The sequence below is a fragment of the Eriocheir sinensis genome, chromosome 22, assembly GCF_024679095.1.
Source record: "Eriocheir sinensis breed Jianghai 21 chromosome 22, ASM2467909v1, whole genome shotgun sequence".
Lineage (NCBI taxonomy): Eukaryota > Metazoa > Arthropoda > Malacostraca > Decapoda > Varunidae > Eriocheir > Eriocheir sinensis.
In genome coordinates, this window is record NC_066530.1 from 2,144,283 (window position 1) to 2,167,352 (window position 23,070).

The 23,070-nt window shown below is 44.5% G+C and overlaps 1 protein-coding gene and 1 long non-coding RNA gene across 8 annotated transcripts in view; one reads left to right on the forward strand and one right to left on the reverse strand.

Annotated features, from left to right (window-relative positions):
* The window catches only part of LOC127001928 (putative neural-cadherin 2), a 118,269-nt gene that overhangs the window by 82,038 nt on the left and 13,161 nt on the right, over positions 1 to 23,070 (forward strand). For all 6 annotated transcript variants that reach the window (XM_050867175.1, XM_050867173.1, XM_050867174.1 and 3 more), the window contains 8 exons: positions 11,575 to 11,694; positions 16,069 to 16,184; positions 18,701 to 18,865; positions 19,597 to 19,734; positions 20,935 to 21,112; positions 21,249 to 21,482; positions 21,652 to 21,815; positions 22,059 to 22,214. In XM_050867175.1, the coding sequence (XP_050723132.1) occupies positions 11,575 to 11,694; positions 16,069 to 16,184; positions 18,701 to 18,865; positions 19,597 to 19,734; positions 20,935 to 21,112; positions 21,249 to 21,482; positions 21,652 to 21,815; positions 22,059 to 22,214 (1,271 nt within the window). The remainder of the gene's footprint in view (positions 1 to 11,574; positions 11,695 to 16,068; positions 16,185 to 18,700; positions 18,866 to 19,596; positions 19,735 to 20,934; positions 21,113 to 21,248; positions 21,483 to 21,651; positions 21,816 to 22,058; positions 22,215 to 23,070) is intronic.
* Positions 1 to 23,070, reverse strand: part of LOC127001929 (uncharacterized) — a 199,392-nt gene that overhangs the window by 67,568 nt on the left and 108,754 nt on the right. The window lies entirely within an intron of this gene.

Sequence of the window (23,070 nt, forward strand, 5' to 3'; positions counted from 1 at the left end):
GATGAACGTACAGTCCTATCCTAGTGCTTCCCTTCTTGTTCTCTGCCCTTTTTTTCCCTCCCTCCTCAACTCTTCCTTCTTCCAAACGAGGCAGACAAACCCGACTTTTCGTTTCCTTATAACGCTCTTCCTTATCCCCAAAGATGCACACAAACTTAGCTTTCCCACTCTTTTTCTCTCTGCCCGTCCTTCCCCACGATGCTGAAATTCAATGCTTGAGTATTTTTCTCCGACGCAAATATATTTCCAGCATTATAATTATGACAAAATATATGTTTTTTGATGAATTACAAAGTTTCAACAATATCATACAGGGAAACAAACCGGCGTGTTTGATGGAATATATTTTTCTGATATTCTGGATGTCGTTTAGTCCGAGGCAGCTGTATTGTCCCGTCAGTACAAACAAGTCCATAGTCATAATAGCTAATTATTTTTATGAAGGTCACACTGCATAGACGGAAATTAAACAATGGATCCAAATAAAAATGAACTCTGTGTGCTTCTCGTGCATGAAGCAACTTTATTCTTCCGTCCATCAATGAAAGGTGCGTGATTAAATATGGACTTCTAACCACCGTTGCCAGATTGTCGTACTCAGAGCATAGTATTTACCGGTTTCTGACGCCTAACTATTGCCAAGAAACATCGGGAATCAACTATTTTAACGATAATTTTAAGTGAATCTCCTTATTGGGGTCCACGAGACAATTTTTGGGTCGGAAATCGGTAAATATAAGAGGCTGAGTAAGACAATCTGGCAACTTTGTCTCTAACTAGAAACACATAGGCGATTATTCTTTGTGTAGCTGAAAATGCACTGTAGGGGAAATTTACTATTGACTTCAAAATCTCAGCATCTTCTCAACCTAGGCGTCTATTTTGAGACAATGAGTTCACCGGTTCCTAAATATAAGGTGTTCTTTGGTCTACGGTTATGTTCATTATTGAGAATCTACCACGGAAGTATAAAATTACCTGAATCGAATGAGATAAATGAGAATAACAACTGCTATAAAGATGAGATATAACAACTGTCCTTATAAATTGTTCCACCTAATTGTTTTGCATAGTGTTGAATTGTAGATCTGTCTTTCACACAGCGGATAACAAACAAATTACAAGGACAGACACTTACAACATAATACACTATAATACCAAACTTATTGTCACTGTTACTTACTCTGCCTCTAAACTGTTTTTTTTCTTTTTCTATATGGAGATGAAAGGTAGAATTCCGATATAGTAGAAAATATCGAATGGAATGGGAGCAAAACTTTAACGTCATTACACAACATCAATTTTTTATCTTAATACAACAAACTTTCTTGGGAACCTTCGACTGTAGGACGTAAATTTCCCTTCTCTTAAACCTTTTTCCCCTCTTCAAATTAAGGCTTTTTTTCCACATCGTTCACGCGCCCTCCACCTTCTACCTTCTTCCCGCGTATTTATTGGAGTAATTAGCATCGCCCTCGTATCGTTAGCAGGTAAACAAACACCTGTAAATGCAGACTTCGTTCGAGTTTTTTCCTCGGCCGCGGCAGGTTCTCTTCACCTAATTGACCATTTCTCAGCGTGATGTGGGTTGTTGCAAGGTCTCGTTTTCTTGCCCCTTCACGTTGGATTAGCAGCGGGATGAACACGTAAGGAGGTGACTGATTTGTGTGAGGGGGGAAGGGGTCTATGTGTCTGTGTATGTGCGTGTGTGTGTGTGTGTGTGTGTGTGTGTGTGTGTGTGTGTGTGTGTGTGTGTGTGTGTGTGTGTGTGTGTGTGTGTGTACCAATTTCTCTCATGGTACACAAAGACATCCTTTCAGCACTTATCGCGAAGACCAAAGAATATTAAGTTGTAAGCGAATCATACTTACATTTACATATTTTTGTTATCACACGTACATTCTCTTCCAAATGATAGAACCTGTTATTTTCCTTCCATTGCTGTTAGTTAATTGTTGGTATTGCTATATTTTGTGTTATCACCAAAGCTGCGACGTAATTCTGTATTGTGTCAGTCGCTTCAATTATAGTCATCGAATAATTATTGATGATAGGGAAACAACACACTAACGAACGGGGAACACACGACAGAGAGAGCGCCGCTTCACTCACCCAACGACTTCAACCCAAAACGACCGACCAGGGTAAGACTCCACGCAGCTGTCCACCCCATTCTAAGCACCTTCAAGGATCACGCGACTTGTCCCACCCATGAGTTACGTGGGCGTCCCCTTGATCTCCTCCACTTACGGTTGTCTCGTGCATAAACTACCCGATAACCAGGATCGACGTACGGGTAAGCGGAAGCGTGCATATTCGTATAGCATGAAAACAAATATCACACAAAGAAGTGATTTCCTCCCTAGCTTCTTCTCGTACGGCAAATCTTCATTTTTTCACCAGTAAAGACTTCATTTCCTCGTCCCTGTGCGATACGCTTTCACCTCGACAGACAGATGTAAAGGACGAGGCGGAGAGGCTGTTTTTTAAGTGGCGTTTGAGACCAAGACTCTTCTTATGGATATACAAATCAGCACTCTCTTCAAGATCAACTGTATACCCAAGTTACCTCCTCTCTCTTCTCTTCTCTTCTCTTCTCTCTCTCTCCTCTCTCCTCTCCTCTTCTCTTCTCTTCTCTTCTCTTCTCTTCTCTTCTCTTCTCTTCTCTTCTCTTCTCTTCTCTTCTCTCTCTCTCTCTCTCTCTCTCTCTCTCTCTCTCTCTCTCTCTCTCTCTCTCTCTCTCTCTCTCTCTCAGTGTGTGTGTGTGTGTGTGTGTGTGTGTGTGTTTTAAAATTCTCTACCACTGTTCCTTTTGTGTTTTACCGCCATTTTTCCTCTACTATTTTTGTTTGCTCTCGCCTGCTTCCTCTGGTGTAGACAAAAACATAAGTAAGTAGCATTTACGTTATATTCTTAGACCTTCATATTTTATCTGTGTGGTACAAACGTCTCTCTTACTGATCTCATTACTGGTTTCTCCGTACCCTTGACCCCTCCCTCCCCTTCCGCTCAGCTGCATCATTCATCTTCATCTCCTTCCCCGCACTCCGTCCTCGGCTTCCACTGCCCCCTTCATCGCTTTTCTTCGCCGATTCTTATCTCGTCATCGCCTCGTATATTTCCCTGCCCGCTCTCCTTCCCTATTCGGCTTCACGACGTACCCAAATCCTCTTTCTTTTCCCCAACGATGCCGTCAAATTGTCATCATATTTTCCCTTTTTTCTCTTATAATGTCGATGATCTAGATGCTCTTTTATCTGCTCATCTCAGGATCTTACGATACAGACAAACATTGCTTCTCTTTATCCTCTTCTCTTCCTTCTTTTCCCATATAAGACAGAAAACCAGGCTCCTCCTTTTCTTTCTTATCCTTTTTTTCTTCTCTATAATGCTAAAACACCCAGGCTATTTCCCTTCTCCTCCTAAGATGCTGGCAAACGTCGCTTCCTTCCTGTTCCTCTTCTTTTTCTTCTACGATGCAAATGAACCCAGACTTTCCTTCTATGCCGCTTCCCTTCATCTCTTTTCCGCTACGGCACAGAAAACGTAGATTCTCCTCCTCTTATCCCTTTCCTTTCTTCCTTGTATACGATGCTGATAAACCCCGCTTGTCTTGCCCCTTTTCCTCTTACTCGCTTCCTTCGAGGCTGCGATGGAAATCAACCAGCAACTCTTTCCTATCTCTCCATAATTTCCTTCTCCTCTAAGATGCTGATCAACCACACTTCTTCTTTTCCCTTTCTTCATTTGTATAAAAACTCTTAAAACAGAGTCAACGCAGAAAATCACTATCATCCCATTATATGTGGCCAATCAAGCTTTCCTATTCTTCTTCTTCTTCTTCTTTTCCTTCCTGTGCTCTCCTTTCTTCGCCTTAATGATATGTAAATCTAAGAAAATATAGCACTTACTCTTATTTTTCTTATTTTTCCTTTTCTTTCTCTCTTTTCACCTCTAATCTGTTGCTTTCTTTGTTTCTCTTCGTCATTTTTTTAGTATTTCTTTGTCCGCCTTTCTCTTTTCGTTTTTTATCTTTCTTTTTGTGTTAACCTTACCCGAATATACTATGCTTTCAAATGAACGTGATATCAACATGCAATATGAACGTGTACCGACAAGTGATCCAACAGTTAATTTAATTCCAGCTGTCTTAAACCTCAAGAACACCATTCACTTAACACATCGCTATCATCCGCTATCATCCGACCGTTTGGCAAGCAGGCGTCACCCCCTTCACCCTCGACGAGACTTCCATGACCTGAGACACCCTAACTTGCCTTACGTCTCAGCCTCAGCTCATTCCCGCTCACGCACGCGCCTTCCTTCGCTCGATCATGCTCCTTATCTATCCTGTCCACACCTCACTCATGCCTCGTGTATTTTGGTCTTCGGCGGGTTCCCTACTGATCCCAGACTTCACTCCTTGCCATGGGGGTAGATAACGTGTTCCATCGGTGTTTTCTAATAGTGGCTGCTAGTAAACTCTGTCTCGTGTATTCTTGTCTTCAGTGGATTATCGGAGGCCTCCAAACGTCACCCCTTACCTAAGCATGGGGAAATTGGTGTCCGCAGTGGTGCAACTCTCTTTTTAAATGGCTCTCCTTGTACTTGCCACCACCCTGCCTCATGTATTCGACGACTTTTCTACGACCTCCACTTTTTTATAGTAAAGGAGGCAGTTCAGCGGCGCAAAATATGAGAAGAGAATATTTTGCGTTCGTGGTGACGCGACCTCTTGTCTCTTCTGTTGGTTTCCCAGTTTCATAACTTCCACCAAACCAAGCCTGGACAAATTCGTATGTGTATCAATACAACTAAATCTTCTTACTGGTTTTCTTGTAGCAACTTAAAAAAACTCGATCCTCATGTGGTCTTATTTTCAGCGGGTTTTCAACAGCCTTCAGACTACTCCTTGCAGATGTATGGAAAATACCACCAACGACTTGAATAAGTCAACCTAAAGCTAAACCTTATTGTAAATACTCATTGACACATATACAAAATACTGATCAATAGTTGTGATATGTCAAAATTTGTTATACGATTATATTCCAGAAATGCCCTCAGTTATTTTTTACGATTCTTGATACTGGCAATGAGACCCGTGCCCGGCTCCTTGGCAGCCTCATAGCAGCTTATTAGGCGCCTTAATGATGATGAAGTGACGAAATGACGTCGCTGGGAAGAGGAGTGAAAGTGAGAGGAAGAGAAGGAGAAGGACAAAATGGTGGAAGAGAAGGAGAAATCATGGAAAAGGGAGGAAAAAGGAATAGTAACCAAAACGGAAAAGAAGGTGGACTAAATTGAAAGGAAATAGATAAGGTAGGGGAAAACTAGTTATATCTTCAGATGGGGTGTATCGTACTCAATTTTCTCACTGGACTTCTTTCTTGTAGCTCAGCAAACTCTGCCTCATGTATTCTAGTCTTTTGTGGGCTCTTTACCATTCCTGAGCATCCCTCCTTTACTAAACCTGGACAACATTCGTGTTCGAGATGGTCTGACTTGATTTTCTGTTTGGTAATCCTCGTCACTAGCATGCATCATATAATTGTGTGAGTTCATTTCTCTCACATAGTCGCTATCAGAAAACTCAGGACCCCACGGCTGAGCGAGAAAAAAATTATAGAAATGGTTCATTAGAAAACACGGCTCTAAGAGACTGAGCTGTGTGAGATGTGGAAGATATAAGAATAAATTAGGAATGAACGGTTATAGAAAGGGTTTGAAAAATATGTATAGTTAAGGGTTAGGAAGATAAATGAATAGTCAATCTAAAACTTCTGCAAAGCGCAAATCTGACCCTTAAAACGCGGTAGAAATATTCATTATCATATCAATAGTATAACAAAGTCCCAAGTCCAATGGTACGAAACAATCACTAAAGTTTCAATTGCCTACAAAGACTTTTATATCATTTTCATAAGTCCGTACTCGGCTTTACGACCTTAAAAGTGGGCCGCGGAGCCGAGCACGGGTCACAAAAGTTAGATAGAACCCTTGGGCTTCGCTGATACGCTAGTAATGATTTGAGGATGATAGAATAGACTGAGTGAGGTCATGTGGGACGAGGAGGAGGAAAAGGACAGGGAACAAGAAGAAGGATGGAGTTGGATACATAAAAAGGAGGGGAAAGGAAAAGGAAAACGAAATAAACTGGAAATAAATGTGGGCTAAAAGGAGGAGGAGGAGGAGGAGGAGGAGGAGGAGGAGGAGGAGGAGGAGGAGGGAGGAGGAGGAGAAAGAATAGGAGGAGGAAGAAAACACGAGAGCAAGGATAAAACTTTTAGCATCATCAGCTTATCAAGAATTTTCATTTCCCAAATTTCCCACGACGAGAAAAGGAAAACGAGAAGAAACGGAGATGGAGATGCAATAAAAGGAAGGGGAGGAGGAGGAGGAAGATGAGGCAGACGAGAGGACTGGCAGTATCTTCAGATTATCCAAAAATTCCCGAGACTTTCCCCGGGGAGGCCTGCGGGATACACGTCTTGAAAAGTTTACATCCCGCGGCATTTAAGGGAAAAGCCAACCTCGTGGTGTCCTGGTGAGCAGCGGAAGCAGAAGTGCAGGATAAACTTGAGGCTAATGGAGGGTTATGTGCGCATAGCCTATGTGTGAAGGAAGAAAGAAAAAAATACGGCGCATTACTCAAAAATCGATGAATATTACGGTGAATATTACGGCCAAAGAAATATAAGAACAAACATTAGCACACGTACGTTTGGCTCTATACAAATAAAATCAATGTAGATATGGATAATCGACGCGCACTGTTAGTATATGAATATACATTACTTTTAACAGTGATACATGAAGACAGCTAACAAGATAGAGGTAGACATTAGGGCAGGCTCTTTAACCCGGTAGCAGCGACGGGCCAAATTTTTGTCAAGATATAAACTCCCCAACATAGATGATGCATAAACTGATCACAAATGCGTTGATATATATTATGAAATAGTGTGTGTGAGTGATAATTTTTTTTTCATTAATTCGCTTAGAGGGGCCTTTTATTAATCGGGTTAAAATATTGAAGCAGAAAGAGAAATGAACTCGAACGGAAACTGAAATATTATAACTATATCATATCGAGGATGAGACTGGAGTCAGACAGGCAAGTGCAGCGGGTTCGAAAGCTGCTGTTCTGTGTTGCATGTGTGGGGAGTGGCCGTGTAGATCAACGGAATGCCGCCAGTAAAGAAAAAAATAGGTCAGTGGGCAACGGAGACTATCCACTCAGACACAAATTTAAAGCACATCTGACTATGCCTGACCTCGGCTCTTTCGAACATGTTTCATACAAATCCAATGCTGAAAGATTAGTGACATTAAAATATTTGCCCATCACACTGCACCTCACTTGCACACTTCACCTCACCTGACTTTACCTGTTATTCATCTGCCCACTTCTCAAGCATAGCAAGTTCCATTCAGATCTCACTCGAGTAGATAACACCGAGTTAGCATTTAAGCAACTGCCACACTCATCGTCCTGATATTTTGGTCTTGTTTAGCAGCCGGTCTGTGTAACGATGAAGGGAGTATTAAGACATCTCTCCTTCCGATATTGACCTCTCTTTAGGCCACTCATCTTTACATTCTTTTACAGGAGCAGCGCATAATGGACTTTTTGTATTTTACTGATTTTTGCCCTTGAGCTTCTTCCTTAACTGTAAAAAAAATTATGATCCTGGGACGGAGACGCTGAGTTGGTAGCGTGAATGACCACGATGCAGATGACCTAAGTCGGTATTGTCAGACGCTTCCACCCATCTCATCAATAATTTCCAGTGGCCAAAAAGGAGATCAGTAGAGTTGTAATGAAGTGTTTTTTTAGGTTCATGGCATAGAAGAAGGCTCATACTACTGGAAGGGTCATGAAACTACCCCTGGAAATGCCCCAAACTCCTACGAAAGGCTAGTCAAACATGTGTGCCAGGACGCCAAAATGTCTTAGAGTATGTCCCTCAGAGGGTCGTATTATAAGACATTTCGTTGCCCAAGAACACCTATTTGACAGGGCTTTCGTAGAAGTTGTGGGCATTTCCAGTAGTAGTTTTATGACCCTGGTGGTAGTGTGACCCTTCCTCTGTACCATGAACCTGAAGAAACACTCATTAGAAACCGACTGACTCCCTCTTTGCCCTTTAGAAATATCTGATGTAAGGAGCGAAAGTGTCATTTTTTTTTACGTGTACGCCTATAGCGCTGGTAGGCTTTCTTGAGGGGCCTGGATGGTAGTCGGCCCCAGCCCGTCATGGCGCAGGCAAGTGTTTATAGTGGAACCATCTTCTCTTGGCTCATGCTGCCCCCCGGAACTCGTTCTTGATTCACTTGGACGATTTCCTCTAGAGTTCCGGGTTGATGGGTGGTCTTCAGGACAGCATGTGGGTAGTTTTAAGCCACTCGGCGGTGACTGAAAAATCCGAGGTGGAAGCGTGGGGATTCGAACCCGCGTCATCCATCGCGCGGTGAACGTGGGCCCAGCACGGTACCACTCAGCCACCGCCTACCGACCATAAGATTCGTTCCCGTTCATATCCGCGTTATTGCCTTTGCGTTCTGGCTGATTCCTAGGCTCATCTATGGCTAGTTTTATGCATCTGACCCTCAATGTAGATAAATACTCACAAATCCCTACCACTAACAAGAACAATAAGACCCACACCTTCGTTAGTGATCTTTGGAGCCTTAATTAAAGAATGACATTAAGGAAACTCCAATAACTCAGTGAAAAAAAATCTTAGTGATGATCAATACGGGATAGAGTAAGACACACTCCACTGTGAATCCTGCCAACTCGTACCCAAGGAAAATGTCTCAAGTCTTCTACACTTGTGACTGAAAATACAACCTTAATTCCAGCGAGGGGGATTTTCTAAAGTTTCCTGATCGCAGTTATTACCAACTTCCTGATCCCCAACACGCATCGTCAAGACGGGACTTTACGGGACTTAGGAATGTACTTAAACGGTTTCCCAGAGAATGACGTGCTTAGGCTGAGGAAGCGGACCAAGCTCGACCCGAGACTGTTGATATTAGTAAGCAGAGGAAAAATAGTAAAGGAGCGGAGGTTTGCATAGATAAATAAGGTTGGAGAGAGAGAGAGAGAGAGAGAGAGAGAGAGAGAGAGAGAGAGAGAGAGAGAGAGAGAGAGAGAGAGAGAGAGAGAGAGAGAGAGAGAGAGAGAGAGAGAGAGAGAGAGAGAGAGAGAGAGAGAAACGTTTACCCCTGCGATATGTGTGTAAGTGTGCCTCTGTGTGTGTGTGTGTGTGTGTGTGTGTGTGTGTGTGTCAGTCCGATCCCCCGCTGTTTGTCCGGCTGGTGCCCAAGGCGGCTTTTCTGCTGGACTGAGGAAGCTAACGATGGCCATCACTCACCGAGGCCAACACACTTTTGAGCCGCAGTGGTGCCGGAAGCCTTTCTGGGCCAGGGATTTGGGCTCCGTGTGTGTTTGTGTGTGTGTTTGTGTGTGTGTGTGTGTGTGTGTGTGTGTGTGTGTGTGTGTGTGTGTGTGTGTGTGTTTGTGCACGCACCCTAGCGAAGGGTCAGCAGAAGAGCGAGCGTCGTATGATGGGTAGGGGGCGGGGCGGGGGAGTGGGCGGCGGATCAAGTGAGGCAGTCAAGGTCACCGCGTCGATTGTTCAAGCTCCCCACTAACTTTCCCGTTTTAATGGTTACACAGAAGCGCTATGAGCCGAGAAGCTTTTCACCCCCACTTTGTATTTAAAGATCTACAAAGCAGCGAATGTTAGTCTTTCGCGAAAGACACTGCATAAAATACTATTTAGGTGTTCAGCGCAGGGAAAGGGCAGCAAAGGTGATTTCCTTGCGCCACAGACCTTGCGATGAAAGACTTTCACTTCTTGACATGTTCTCTCATGTGAAACATTGCCTGCGGAGAAACTAATCGAATATTTCAAAATATTTAATGGCTTTACGAATGTGGACAAATCCAAACTGTTTATGATCGATGTCTTGAGCGTGAAATAATCGTACTAAACTTAAGTGAATATAAATACATTCCGACTGCAAAAAATACTTTTTTATACCAACGTTGTACGAGAATGGAGCAAACTCGACAGAGTTTTCCTCCATTTTGATTTTTGCTAAAGCAGAGCTGCAACTTTTTGCTGACTGATGCAGACTCATTATGGTGGACAGACCACATAGTCTGGATTATACGGTCTGTGTGGTATGATTATATCTATGAAAATTCTCTCTCTCTCTCTCTCTCTCTCTCTCTCTCTCTCTCTCTCTCTCTCTCTCTCTCTCTCTCTCTCTCTCTCTCTCTCTCTCTCTCTCTCTCTCTCTCTCTCTCGCGCGTTTTATCTCCATCAGAGCAACTAACGAGAAATGGATTTTTCCGACGCACCTTTTCTCTTTCTGTCCGCGGCGGGACGGACAGACGCGGTCATTAGCGAGAATCCTGAGCCTCGGCCCAAACACGGCGAGGTCCTGCTCCGCGACCGGTAACGGAGGCGGGGAAGGAAGGCGCACCAGATGATAGTACACACATATTCTTCAAATCCCTCTTTACTTTTCCTCCCCAAACAGACGACACCCAGGGTAGTCAAGTGACGTACGACGTTACTGAAACCACCGAGACATGTATCTTGAAGTTTGCATTACAAAAATAAAATATGCAACCAAGTATATATGACAATATACAAGAGACTACTTGTAAGAGATAACTAATCGAATCCCATGGAGAAAAATCAGAAGTAAATTAAAAAAATAGTAAGCCATGAAGAAGATACGTTAGCATCGTTCGACAAACACCAACGGAATTTAGAATCAAAATGTTATGAAAAAAAAAAATTCGACAGTAGGAAAATGAATATGAAATTGAGATGAAAGCAAAAGAGTCGAGGGCGAACAGGGAAGGAGAACGAGGAGGAAAGTGGCTTCAGCGCGACATTATGTTTTGCAGCGCCGGCCCAATCCTTCCGCCCATTACGGGGAGTTAAAACTTTTCCAAGGACGGGGCTCTTTAATGAGAGAGAGAGAGAGAGAGAGAGAGAGAGAGAGAGAGAGAGAGAGAGAGAGAGTGTGTGTGTGTGTGTGTGTGTGTGTGTGTGTGTGTGTGTGTGTGTGTGTGTGTGTGTGTGTGTGTGTGTGTCTTTGCAATGGCTCCGGCTATCACATTTACTCAGGTATCTCTCGTGAAATCGTTTTGGTACTTTTTTGGCGTCAAGTTCCCTCAATAGATAGCGCTCATTCTGCAAACTCGGCAAACTCCTGCTGGTCTGGCTGTCTGCTGCTGATATATCTTTCGGAAAACAAGATACGTGTCGGTTCAGATGCAAAATGCAGGGCGGGAAGACTTTCGTGAGCGCATCAGCATCCGTGACAAAGTTATCTTACCCACCGTCTCTCGTTGCATATTTCATCATATATTTCCGGCTGTAATTGTTGGATCCTATTTCGTAAAGTCACCAGATATTTTTCATCCGACTCTTATAAAACTACGATAATTCCATATATTATTTTCGCTCAAATACAGTCTTCTACTGTTTGGCAGCTTTTGCAATACACTTTGATATCAATTGTCACTCCTCTTATCCGCAGTGACCAAGCTGGTGGGCAGCGACCCGGTGGAGTTCGAGCAGCCGGAGTACGAGGTGACGGTGCCTGAGAACACCCGCCAAGACCACCTGCTGCGGCTGTCCGCCAGGGTGCGGCTGGAAGGTACGTGTGTGTGTGTGTGTGTGTGTGTGTGTGTGTGTGAGGGTAAGGGTGCGGCTGGAAGGTACGCGTGCTCCGCCTAGGTGTGTGTGGATAGACATAGATAATCAGGAAGGTTTTATTTTATGTAAAAATAACAGAACGAGTATGAATGTAGACAGACAGGTCCTGTAACAGAGTGAATGTCAACAACAATTCCTCTACTACTGGTGTGCGGGCGACAGATTTTAAGGCAGCTGACAGATGTGTGTGTGTGTGTGTGTGTGTGTGAGCAAGCGTGCGTGCGTGCGTGCGTGCGAGTGTATGCGTGGGTGTGTGTGTGTGTGTGTGTGTGTGCGTGCGTGCGTGCGTGCGAGTGTATGCGTGGGTGTGCGTGTGTGCGCGTGTGCGCGTGTGTGTGCGTGCGTGCGTGCGTGCGAGAGTGCATGCGTGGGTGTGCGTGTGTGTGTGTGTGTGTGTGTAATTCCCCTCTTGGTCTGCTGCGGGTCTCTCTCGAGACAGCCAGCCGTTCCCCTATGGAAGGAGCTCAGAGCTCATAGTACCGATCTTTGGGGAGGACTGAGACCACTCACACTCAACACACCGCGACAACGAGGTCACAACTCCTTGCCTTACGTCGGGTACCTGCTCACTGCTAGGTGAAAGACTCACTTAAATGTTTAGTTAACAATTCAGTCAAAACAAACATGGATTCAGAATCAGTTTGGGTGGACGTTTACAAAGGGAGAGAAAAACTAACTCTAGGAGTTCTGTACAGGCCACCCAACTTTAACAGGCAAGACACGAGTATATTACTACAGGAGATTGGCAGGGCGAGTAGGAGTAAAAATGTCTGCGTAATGGGGGACTAGGAATATAGACTGGGAAGACCTAATGGGTGACCTGGAAGCCGAGGATTTTCTTGAAATTATACAAGATAATTTCCTTAAGCAGGTAGTTTCTGAGCCTACCAGAGGAGATAACATATTAGACTTAGTCCTAACTAATAATGGAAACTTGCTGCGTGAGTTGGAGGTGGGCGGATAGTTAGGAAATAGTGACCGCAGAACGGTTCGTTTTAGCTTAGACTGGGCGGTAACCCGCGAACCAAACCCAATGTTAGTGCCAGATTTTAGAAGAGCAAATTACGAGGGGCTTCGAAAACATCTTGAAGGGGTAAACTGGGATAATTTAGGGATTCATGAGGGCCAGAACTGTGGGTTGGAGAGCCAGGAGAACCAGGTAGAAATGTCTTACAATAATTTAGTTAGAGTAATAGTAGAGGGGCAAGGAGAGCATATACCACAGCGAACACTTAGAAAAGAAAACAATGACCCTAAGTGGATGACTCGTGGACTAAAACACGAGATAGGGTTAAAGAAGGGAATTTATCAGAAAATAAAGAATGGTGAAATACATCTCAGGGGCCGGTATGTCGAACTATCTAGATTAGTGAAGAAAAACACCAGGATAGCAAAAAGGAATTATGAGATCAAAGTAGCAAATGAGGCGAAAAGTAATCATAAGGGCTTCTTTCAGATGTATAGAACAAAAACAAGGGAGAAAATTGGACAGCTGAAAACAAACACAGGAGAGCTAGTGGAAAATTACGAAAATATGAGCACATTGCTGAACGACTACTTCCTTTCAGTATTCACACAAGAGGATCGAACAACTATTCCGGAAAGGGTTCAGGTGTACGAGGGCGGGGATGGCGATAAATTGAGGGATATAATCATTACCAGGCAAGTAGTTCAGGATGAGATAGATAAGCTTAAGAAGAATAAATCGCCAGGTCCTGACGGGATATTTCCGAGGGTATTAAAGGAATTAGGTGATGTTCTCAGTGACCCACTAACCGACATCTTTAAGATGTCGGTAAATACTGGTTATGTGCCCAGCCCATGGAAAGTAGCTAATGTGACGCCGATTTTCAAAAGGGGGGACAGGTCAGCTGCTTCAAACAATCACCCAATTAGCTTAACATCGGTTATAGGCAAGATGCTGGAGTCCATAATAGCCAGGAACATTCGGGAGCATCTAGAGAAACATAGCTTAATTCACGACTCGCAGCATGGGTTCACTAAAGGTAGGTCATGCCTCACCAATCTCTTGTCCTTCAACAATAAAGTATTTGAGGCGGTAGACAGATGAAAATTATGATGTAATCTATCTTGATTTTAGTAAAGCGTTTGACAAAGTTCCTCACCAACGACTGTTGTTTAAATTACAGGCTCACGGAGTAGAGGGTAAAGTTTTGAACTGGGTCAAGGCGTGGCTTAGCAATAGGAAGCAAAGAGTGCAAATCAATGGTAACAGATCTGACTGGGGATGTGTTACGAGTGGGGTACCACAAGGTTCGGTATTAGGTCCACTTTTGTTTATTATTTATATCAATGACTTATATACAGGAATTAGTACTGATGTCAGTAAGTTTGCAGATGATATCAAGATCGGTAGAGTAATTGAGTTGGATCAGGACGCTAGTATTCTCCAGGATGAACTAAACAGATTGTATGACTGGGCGGATAAATGGCAGATGGAGTTCAGTGTAGGGAAGTGCTGTATTCTGAAGTGTAGGTAAGAACAACCCCTCTCATAACTATTTGTTAAATGCCACTCTCATAAGCAGGTCTGGGTAAGAGAGAGATTAGGGGTCTTAGTGAGCTCTGATCTCCGTCCAAGGGCACAATGCATTCAAGCTAGAAATCGAGCAAATAGGGTACTGGGATTTATTTCAAGGAGCGTAAGCAACAGAAGCGCCGAAGTCTTCCTCAAACTATATTTAGCATTAGTTAGACCTCATCTTGACTATGCGGTTCAGTTCTGGTCACCGTACTATAGAATGGATATCAAAATGTTAGAATCCGTGCAGAGGAGGATGACTAAGATGATTCAGGGGTTGAGAAACTTGCCATACGAGGAAAGACTCAAACAGTTAAACTCGCATTCTCTAGAAAGGCGAAGGGTGCGTGGAGACATGATCGAGGTTTATAAATGGATGAAGGGCTTTAATAAGGGGGATATTCACAAGGTTTTGTTGGTAAGAGAACCGGGTAGGACACGAAGTAATGGGTTAAAACTGGATAAATTCAGATTCAACAGGGACATAGGCAAAAATTGGTTAACTAACAGGGTGGTGGATGAGTGGAATAGGCTTAGCAGCCATGTGGTTAGTGCCAATACAATTGTCACATTCAAAAATAGATTAGATAAATTCATGGACAGCGATATTAGGTGGGGTTAGATACACAGGAGCTTAGGTTCAAAGGAGCTGCCTTGTACAGGCCTATCGGCCTATTGCAGACTCCTACGTTCTTATGTTCTTATGTACACGTGAAAGAAGATAAACCGAACTTATCTTCACCCGTTCGGGGAATCGATCCCCGGTCATTCTGGATGTGAGGCAGACGCTCTAACCACTGAGCTACCGGGCCGTGTGTGTGTGTGTGTGTGTGTGTGTGTGTGTGTGTGTGTGTGTGTGTGTGTGTGTGCAGGTACGTGCGTGCGTGAAAACTGTCAGCTTGTAGCAGTGGGCTGAACTTGACCCCAGGTCCTCCGGGACACCGCGCCCGCACACTGACCACAACTCCACCGCCTCCCCCATGTAGTTATATATGTAAGAGGGATTTAGACGTTTTAGTGAACTCTGATCGCCGTCCAGTCGTCCAAACAGGGCACCGGGTTTTACTTCAAGGAATATAAGCAATAGCAGCGTCAAAGTCATCCTCAAGCAATATCTAGCAATATAGCTCCTTTTGATTGTAGTTCAGTTTTGTTCTCATTGCTATAGAATACATAACAGTATTTTAGAATCTGTGCTGAGGATTTTTCTCATGGGGTGAAAAACTTCCCTAATAAGGATGGGCTGAAACATTTATACTAATATTAATCCGTGCCTGTGTGTGTGTGTGTGTGTGAATTTGTAGGTCCGGCCAGGGTGTGGTGGAGCGTATATTTTCCGTGCAGGGATGTGCGTGGGCAGGTGAAGGTTATCTAGGACGGTCTGTGTGGACTGGTATGTTTGTGTGTCGGTAGTTATGACTCTTGCTAGGCTGTCTTTGATCAATATTAACTCCTGCGAGGATGTGAGGCTGTAGAATAAGAAATCTTTCCAGGGTGTGTACGGGGAGGTACATTTTCGATCCAGTGTAAAATAAAGTGAGCTGAATGTGAAGTCCGTATAAATGGCTGGATTGTGGCTTGATTTTCATGCTTCTTTCCTTGCACTGGCGTCCTCTTTGCCGTTTATAATGATTCATGTATACCTGCAGCTCTTAGTTCACTCTAAACAAATACTCATAGTATGTTTTCATCTCTTGCCCAACTTATTCCTTGCCAATCTATGAAGCAATCCAGTAAATGAACTGAGCGAGTCTGGTGGCTTCGTTCCCTCAGGCGTGACGGTGCAGTACAGAATCCGCCAAGGTAACGAAGACGGCCTCTTCCACCTGGATGCGTCCACGGGCAGCCTTTCCCTCCTGCGGCCCCTCGACTACGAGCTCCAGCAACAGGTGAGCTAAAGCACATTGCATACATGAAAACCTTGGCATAAAATCACTGCTCCCACTTTCTACCTTCGTTCCCTTTTTCTTTCATCTCCTATTTTTCTTTCCTGTGAGCGGCTCACAGCTCCCTCACTCTTCCCTGTTTACCGGACCTTTCACACTATCAGTGCATCAAAGAGTGTCCTAAATGTCAACATCACATGCCTTTTACAAATCCATTCTCCTTGTTTACTTTCAAAGTGATGAAATCAACTTCTTCTCCAGCATGTTTGCTTTGCCAGACTTTGTGAATTAAACAATTATTATGTAACAGCGTATTCCAAGGAATACGTATCGCACGCTATTTTGGCCATGGTCTTGATGTTACTGGAGGGGAGCCCGACCACGGCCGCAAGAAACTGGCAGCAATAATGGCTGCTCCGGCCCACCCGCCGCCAAGAAGTTTTCGGAACCCGCGGTGGCCCTCAAAACTCGGCGATTTTGTTTTTCCGTACAGCCACCTTTGATAATTTAGTCACACCGATTTTGTTCATCCATCTAGGCTGCTTTCATACATATTGGGTGACTTCGTAACACCAGTTTTTTTTATTATCTCTATTTTTGCGATAATCACTTCGTTAATGAACAGGCAATCAGTCATATAGATAGACAAACAGACAAAGAGACTGAAAAAGAAAAAAAATACTATACCCACTTCGCTATAAGGTGGGTGATCAAAATTATTTCCTTTAAAAATGTAAATTTAATAAACTCTCTCTCTCTCTCTCTCTCTCTCTCTCTCTCTCTCTCTCTCTCTCTCTCTCTCTCTCTCTCTCTCTCTCTCTCTCTCTCTCTCTCTCTCTCTCTCTCTCTCTCTCTCTCTCTCTCTCGTCCAAGTTATCGATCTCTTATATCGGTCTCTTCTCAGTTTACCATGTAACCAAATCACTGAAAGTAGTTTATCTGGATTTTCAAAAGACGTTTGGTAAAGGCATTGTATGTTACACAAATGAACAGCAAACTAAATAACCAAAACAACAAAGGGTGGTGTTCAAGGAGCTGCCTCAGAGTGATCACCTGTCACTAACTGTGTCCCTCAGGGTTCATTCTCTTGGGCCAGTACTGCTAATAACCTACATCAGTGACATCGATATTACACTTAATAATCTAATTACAGTTGCTAATGACACCAAGATTGGTAACTCGGCCCTCTTGTTATAGTAGGATATCAATGTATTATTATTATTTAATATCACCACGAATTAGGCTCACTCACCACCATGTCTGTGTCTATAACTATGATAGTTGATTATTTGTACATTATATTTATATTTTTATTTTTTTTTTTTTCATGTCATGTGTCATGTTTTTCCCTCTTTTTCTCTCATTATTTATATTATACTGTTCATATGTTTCTTACATAGTGTTTTGTTATTGGTGTATCATAGGCAGTCTGCCCTCTAAACTCCTTCATGGTATGTAGACTGCTATTGTTTTTTGTATTTTTTTGATTTTTAATATCACGCGTGTATTGAGTGTGAGTGTAGTACCATAGTAGGATATCAATGGATAATTATTTATTATCATTTAACAATTAGGAAACAATTGTCAATAGAAAAAAACCACCTTATAGAGATATACGCCACCCTTATTTCCCGTCTCACTTTCAATTACTTATTTTTCGTCACTCGGTTTGTATCGTTCGGTCGATAGTGCTGCCGTGACCAATTACAACAATTGTTACCAACCTGTAACTCGCCAACTTCACGAGTCCGACTGACACACTGACACACGCTGACTCGCGCCGACGCTTGTACTCAAAAGCTACTTCTTGTAATTCGCCTTAAAGGGCTAAGTCTTAATTAATCAACACTCCCCAATTAACACCCCCGTTAGCCTTTATAATACATTTTATAATACTATAACACTCTCAGATCGAGACAGGCAAAGCCTCCAAGATGATTTGTTTAAAATTTCAGCTTGGTCAGATACGAGTATATGGAAGAGACAGGGAGTATAGACAAGTAGGAGGTTCAGGTATGAAATGTGTGGTATGAAACTCAAAAGCGTTTATTGTGTTAAGTCTATGAGTGTCAAAATCGCGTCACACCTTAGATTTTTCCAGAAATGGAGTGATGCAGAGATAAAAGCAAACATATTGCTAGGATTCATTAAAAGAAAATTATCATTCAAAAATAGATGAAATACTATCGCTACCCAATAGTTAAACCAGATCTCACTTAGGTGCAGTTTAGGTCTCCTCATCATGCAAAGAATATTGCTAAATTAAAAGGTCTTCAACATGGGCAACAAAGGTGATCCTTTCTTTGCGTAGCAAATCTTACGAGGAAAAGGCTCACACTTTTTAATATGTTCTCTTTTTTAGAAACGTCGCCTCCTGCGGTTTCAAAATACCTAATGGCTTACGAATGTTGTCTTAATGGCAAGCCCGAAGTGTACTGTAAGGACAGGGAATATAAAAACTTCTGTTTCAAACAAACGTCTAAAAAGAGAAGACGGTAACCCTACTCTTTCTGTTTCAGCACGATCTGGTGGTGGAGGCGGCGGCGGGGGAGACGCGGGGCGAGGCGCGGGTGGTGGTGAAGGTGGACGACCAGAACGACCACGCGCCGGTGTTCCTCAGGACCCTGCACGAGACCCAGATCACCGAGGAGGACAACAGACACCTGCCCAAGGTTATCCTGAAGGTACGTGGTGGACGTGTAGTGCCGAGACACGCCTGATGGGCGAGCCTCTAACAACTCACTCTGCGAGGGGGGGCGTGGGGGGTACTTCTTTGGCCGACTGGTAAAGGAGTGGGTTTCCCGTCTCGCTGGTCGCGAGTTCGATCCCCAGCGCCGGTAAAACTTTTCTTTAGATTAATTTCTCGTGTGTTTCGTTACACGCCGAGGTCGTGTGGGAGTAAAGTAAAGATAAAATTCAGGCGTTTCACTGGTGGCAAAGCGGTGGGCATCTTTCCTGTGATTCCGTTTTGTCTCCCCAAAGGGATAACAGCAAGAAGTGATGGCCCATGCTCTCCGAAGAGTTCATAGAAAATGGGAAGTTTCAGAGACAAACAAAACACACAGAAATTAATCTAGATAGGGATGGGGAGCCATGTAGTGCCGAGACACGCCTGATGGGAGGGTTCGATCCCCGGCTCCGGCAATACCTTTTCCTGTCTGGATTAATTTATCGTGTGTTTCGTTACACGCTGTCATCGTGTGGGAGTAGAGTAAAAAGAAAATTCAGGCGCTTCAAGCAGCCTTGGGGGCATTTGTTATTCAGGTAATGAACCATAATCAAACTCTACATTGCATCTCCCCGCCACACACTCGTCCACCCATTCACTCATCAACCCTCCCCAACACACACACACACACACACACACACACACACCTGTCCCACCTTCTCACCTGTCCCTCCCTCCCTCCCGCAGCAGGTGACGGCCGTGGACGGGGACGCGGGTCGGTTCGGGGACCTTTCCTACACCCTCTCCGGGGACGGCATCTTCAGCAACGGGTCGCGGCCTTGCTTCTCCGTGGACGCCGCCTCGGGCACGCTCCTGCTCCTGAGGGTAAGCATCGATATCTTGGCTTGCCACACTTCCTATGAATCCACTCGTCAGGTATTATTTTCGTACTCACTCTAATGGATTTTTCTTCACCCACGGCCTTTTTATTACGTTGCTCTAACGTGTTTCTTCGTGTAATAAAAAAGAACTATAGAGCACAGTGACTTGCCGAGGATTTCTGGAACGTCATTACTTAGCAATATCAAGCTAAGCACGGCACCTCTCCTCCCGAAATTGACCTCTCTTTCGGCCACCTCTTTTGATTCTTTTTTTTTTTTAGGAGCAGCGAGTAGCGGGCTTTTTTTATTATTGTTTCCTTTTTTTAGTGCCCTTGAGCTGTCTCCTTTGTTGTAAAAAAAAAAAAATGCCTGCTTGATGTATAATAATTCATGTGAGAAAACAAATGGCAAATCCCCATAACCCAAATATTCGTGCGTACCTGTGCGGCTGCTTCACCTGCTCTGCTCACGCATGCCTACACACCTGTGAAGCCTGGGACATTTCTCTTTTATCCCGGCAACACTTCAAACTGAACATTTCATTGCCACATAAATCCCGTGTTGTCCTTCCCGTCTGAAGCTTTTAACGACTGCTATTTTTTATTTAGCATTTCGCAACAGGTTAGTTGACTTCCACATCTGCAAGATTCGCTAAAGAAACTCGAAACGATAGAGAACCAAACAGCTATAACGATTTTTTCATTCATCTATTTTTTTTCTTTTTGTTTTTTGGTGTGCGTTCGTGCGTGCGTGCGTGTGTTGATTTACATTCTGGCTTGAGTGCAGTAAATATAACAACCAAATCTAAGATATTTCGATAAAAGTTTGACGTAATCGAATGAAAATGTCTTCACGTTGTGGCCACACTTACCGTCTTACTCCCCCGCTGGTAATTACCATGCTGCATTTAATGTTTCCATACCTGCACCCCATTAATGATTTACTTCAGGTGATGCATTTCAATCTTCACCATTATTTTATATCAACTAACGCGAAACAATTAATCTCTCCGTCTCCTGTATTACCGGTTAATGGACTTACTTTTACGCCATTACCTCCCTCACAGTCTCTTTACAAGCCCACAGACCCTGCCCCTCCACCCATCCTCCCTCAGTCTTCTCACCATCAACCCTCCACCCTGCGTTAGAGCTTCTCTCTCCATCCCAAGGCCTATTCCATGCCTACAGCAGCCTCCCCCCCTCAGCCCCTGGACCGCGACCCTCCCCACGGCCGGCCTCAGTGGCGCCTGCGGGTGACGGCCACGGACGGCCAGCTTGAGGCGCACACCGACGTCCGTGTAAACCTCAAGGACGCCAACGACAACGCGCCCTTCTTCCCCTCCCGCACCACCACCGCCACCGTCTCCGAGGACACGCCGCTAGGTAACCTATGCAAGGATAAGCCACGCCCGGTGGCTCGCAACGAAACATTGTTACAGTGAAAGTGCTTTACCATTTCCAGACACCATTATAGACAACAATAGGATGGAATGCTTACACAACGCTGTCCCGTGTCCAGGGTCGTCGGTGACGCGCGTCGAGGCCACGGACTACGACGACCCTCAGGAGGGAGACAACGCCAAGGTCACGTTCTCGCTGGAGAAGAACGCCATCGACGAAGCGAGCGGCCGCCCGATCTTCGCCATCGACGGCGAGCTCGGCGTCATCAGCACGGCGCTCTGCTGCTTCGACCGGGAGAAGACGCAGCGCTACGTCATCCAGGTGGTGGCGACGGACGGCGGCGGCCTCAAGGGTCAGTTTTCTTTTCCCTTCACGGAGTTACTTTTTCGCTTAATGTATTTTCCTCTCAAAGCGTTCCTTTTCTTATCTATGACTCATATCCTCTTCCTCTCACAGCGCTCCTTCGCCTTATCGCACGTAGTTTTTCCCCTTCAGAGCGCTCTTCTCCCTCCTCCCCCCAGGCACGGGCACGGTGGTGGTGGACGTGGACGACGTGAATGACGTGTCTCCGAGGTTCTCGCGGCCCGAGTGGAGGCTGGACGTGCCGGAGAGACTTGACAACGACCACGTGCTGGCCACCCTCACCGTCGTGGACCCTGATGCAACAAACGTCTTCGCCTACAGGGTCAGTGTCGGCGTAGACACACGCCCATAAACTTGCAACACAACCTTGAACGCGAGGATTGCCATAGCTCTGTAATCCTTGCTTCCATCAGCTGTTTTATATCGTTAGCTCTGCTATGATTTCTTGTTATTAAAACATGTAAATCAACTTTTCATCCAGTGACAAGAGAAAACCTTAATCATAATGTATTGGCTCACAATTCTGTAAGTTTTTTTTATATTTTCCGTACTGGCGGCGGCGCAGGTGGTGCCGGGCAGCGGGCGGGGCTGGCAGATGTTCCGCGTGGAGGGCGTGGCGGGGGCGCTGCCCGGCGGGAACCTGAGGTCGGTGGAGCCGCTGGACTATGAGGATCCCGAGCACCGGCAGGGCTTTACCTTGAGGGTGCAGGTGACGGACATGGTGAGTGTGTTCTTCCAAATCCACTTCATGCCCTATGCCAATCTAAGTCTCAAAACATTTAACTCCCAGCCGAGTTAGGAAAGTGCCTCGCAGTGACAAATTTACTTCCATGAACTGTGACTCTCCCTCGGTTCAATATGTCTTCCCGTGCTGAGTCCTCCCTTGGGATATTGGCTTGCCTGACGATATTAAAGTTTGCCACACATTTCGCGCGTCGTTGAGGTTCAATCCTCCACGATGACCGCCTCGCCGTCACGATCAATAGTCTGGTTGTCCTTCTGGAGGACAGTTTGTTTTGGATTCTTGACAGAAAAATCTATGGCAAATTTTCAAACAAACATTCCCAAGCCACGTAATAAAAAAACAAACCCACAACAGGGTGTGCATTCTAGTTTAATTTCTGGTAACCATCTGGAACACACGAAATTCAGCAAAAACAGCGAAGATGTTGGGCAGAGTTCGATGTGCCACACGAGTAAATGTTCCAAAATGGTCTGGCGCGATTCTTCCACGCTCCCCCCCCCAGAAAAAAATAGAGTATTTAATAATATACGAATTAAGATTACAAGTGGGGGAGGAGATGGGAGGAGGCTGAATGTAATGCTCGATGATGAGGTGATGGAGGAGGTGGAGTGTTTTAAGGATTTGGTTTCAAATGTTGTTGTGGATGGTAACATAGTCTGAGGTGAAGTCAAAGATAAATGAGGTAGTAAAAGTGTTAGTAAGAATGAAAATAATGTTTATATGTATATCACTTGGGATGGATGTGAAGAGAAGGCTGCATGAAGGAATAGCGGCACCTACATCACTATATGGAGCCGAAACGTGGAATATGAGAGTAGCGAAGATTTTGAAT